General features: G+C 36.8%; 1 protein-coding gene across 3 annotated transcripts in view; it reads left to right on the forward strand.

Annotated features, from left to right (window-relative positions):
• The window catches only part of LOC110456173 (DNA-binding protein P3A2-like), a 10,125-nt gene that overhangs the window by 4,061 nt on the left and 3,958 nt on the right, over positions 1-2,106 (forward strand). For all 3 annotated transcript variants that reach the window (XM_021506748.1, XM_021506762.1, XM_021506753.1), the window contains exons 4-5: positions 325-460; positions 931-1,080. In XM_021506748.1, coding sequence (XP_021362423.1) covers positions 325-460; positions 931-1,080 — 286 coding nt within the window. The remainder of the gene's footprint in view (positions 1-324; positions 461-930; positions 1,081-2,106) is intronic.

A 2,106-nucleotide genomic window follows, 5' to 3' on the forward strand; every position in this document is an offset into this window, starting at 1 on the left:
GTATTTTGTTCCACCCCGCAGTACTCTTGTTAACCCTTACAATGATTAGCGTCATCACCAAGGAAAGGAGTCCTTTTTGGTATAGACATAATCTATAATTAGGTCTGTTTCATTGAAAACCTTTAACCAGATGAGCAAAAATTATGAAAATCAGTCATAAGTATAATAAACTGTAACTGAAACAGGAAACAGAGCAGTGCCAGCCATCCAGTCCACTGGTCTACAGATTGAAGGGAAGTTCCTTCTTCTAGCCAACAGCAAGAAAACAACCACTATCATATGTGCCATTAAAACCTGCCCACAACCATGTTTTCTATTTTACAGAAAAATGAAAGCTACAATTGATGAGTACACGACACGTGTGGGGCAGCAAGCAGTTGTGTTATGTTGTACACCTGGTAAACTCAGCCAGGCAGTACAGTCCTTCAAAGTGTTTGGCTCACAACCATTAGAAAATGTGGTATGTTCTCATTTTTTTTTTTTTTTATACATGTAGTAAGTTTATATTTGATAATATCAATTTCTTTGGCTGTACATGTATGTCTGCAAAAACGAAGGTTCTACAACCAAACAGTGGTTTTCTATTAAGAGTCAATATATGTCAACTGTATCTAAACTTTTTCAGATATTGTTCCTTGGTTTTGTACTTGTGAAAATATCTAAAAGTTCTGTGCTGCTTGTGAAATGTATAATATTATTTTAAAATAAGGAAATCGTTTTCATATATTTATTATAATAGTTAGTGCCTAATAAGGCAGCTCCTGCGAATTCCTCAAAATTGTATTGATTAATGTATATATGCTAATTGTATTGATTGTATAAATTGTATATTGGCTTTTTCTAGCTTGATAGGGCGCTATATCAAATGTTGTATAATATTTTATTATATATCCTCTATCTATGAAAGCAAAACTGTTTATTTCTTTAAAGATACGGAGCAACAGAAATGTTGTGATGCAGGAACTAGAAACTTGTTTAGCAGACCAAGCACCTCCTTCTCATACAGATAATACGGGATTACATGAGTTACCTCCCTTAGTTATCGATGGCATTCCAACACCTGTCGACAAAATGACACAGGTAATATTGTTTATCTCATAAAAATATGCATTACTTTCTTTTTTAGTCCAAAAACGACATATGTTTTTGTGTGTGTATGAAAAGGCAATTGTTTTCATACATTATGAAGTGTTTATTGTTGAAGGGATTTGAATATTGTTTTATTAAAAAATAAAATTTCAATGTGAACATCAGTATTCGGTTGTGATTCCTGAGAGTAACAAGGATTTTGTTATTCTAGTTTTCAAAAACTAAGCGGCAAACGGGGGTCTGTCAATAGCATAATATGGCTCACCTAAATTTATACGTTAAGCACAAAGATCTGATTTATAATTAAATTTCACCAAGATATCAGTCTTGCAGAGTTTGCATTTTCTTTTGAGAAAGGCACTCAGCAAAACAGTTAACATTCCAGGACATCATCCGTTTTCCTGGCTCACCATGTGATGTGATGCCATTGTGCCAGATATCCATCATCTGTCTATAAACTTCTTACTTTAAAACAACTAGTTCCGAATAGCTTTGGGTTTTGACTAAATTTGGTCTGGATCCTTTTTTTTAGCTCACCTGGCCCGAAGGGCCAAGTGAGCTTATCCCATGGTGCAGCGTCCGTTGTCCGGCATCCGTCAACTTTTTCCTTTAAAATGCTACTTGTCCTGAATGGCTCAGCGGATTTTGACCAAATTTGGTCAGGAGCATCATTGGCCAAAGGGTTCTCAGTTTTGTATAAACGGAGGGTATAACCCCCCCTGGGGGCAGAGGGGCGGGGCCAAATAGGGGAAAATAGGTAAATCTTTAAAAATCTTCTCCTCAACCAATAGAAGGATTTTGACCAAATTTGTCCTAGAGTATCTTTGGACAAAGGAGACTCAAGTTTGTATAAACGGAGGGTGTGGCCTCTTTGGGGGCAGAGGGGCGGGGCCAAATAGGGGAAGTAGAGGATTTTTTCTCTCCTACTATACAAGTGAAGGGATTTAAACCAAATGCAGTCTGAAGCTTGGTCAGGAGCATCATTGGCCAAAGGGTTCTCAGTTTTGTATAAACGGA

Source organism: Mizuhopecten yessoensis, unplaced genomic scaffold (genome assembly GCF_002113885.1).
Source record: "Mizuhopecten yessoensis strain PY_sf001 unplaced genomic scaffold, ASM211388v2 scaffold1011, whole genome shotgun sequence".
Taxonomy (NCBI): Eukaryota; Metazoa; Mollusca; class Bivalvia; order Pectinida; family Pectinidae; genus Mizuhopecten; species Mizuhopecten yessoensis.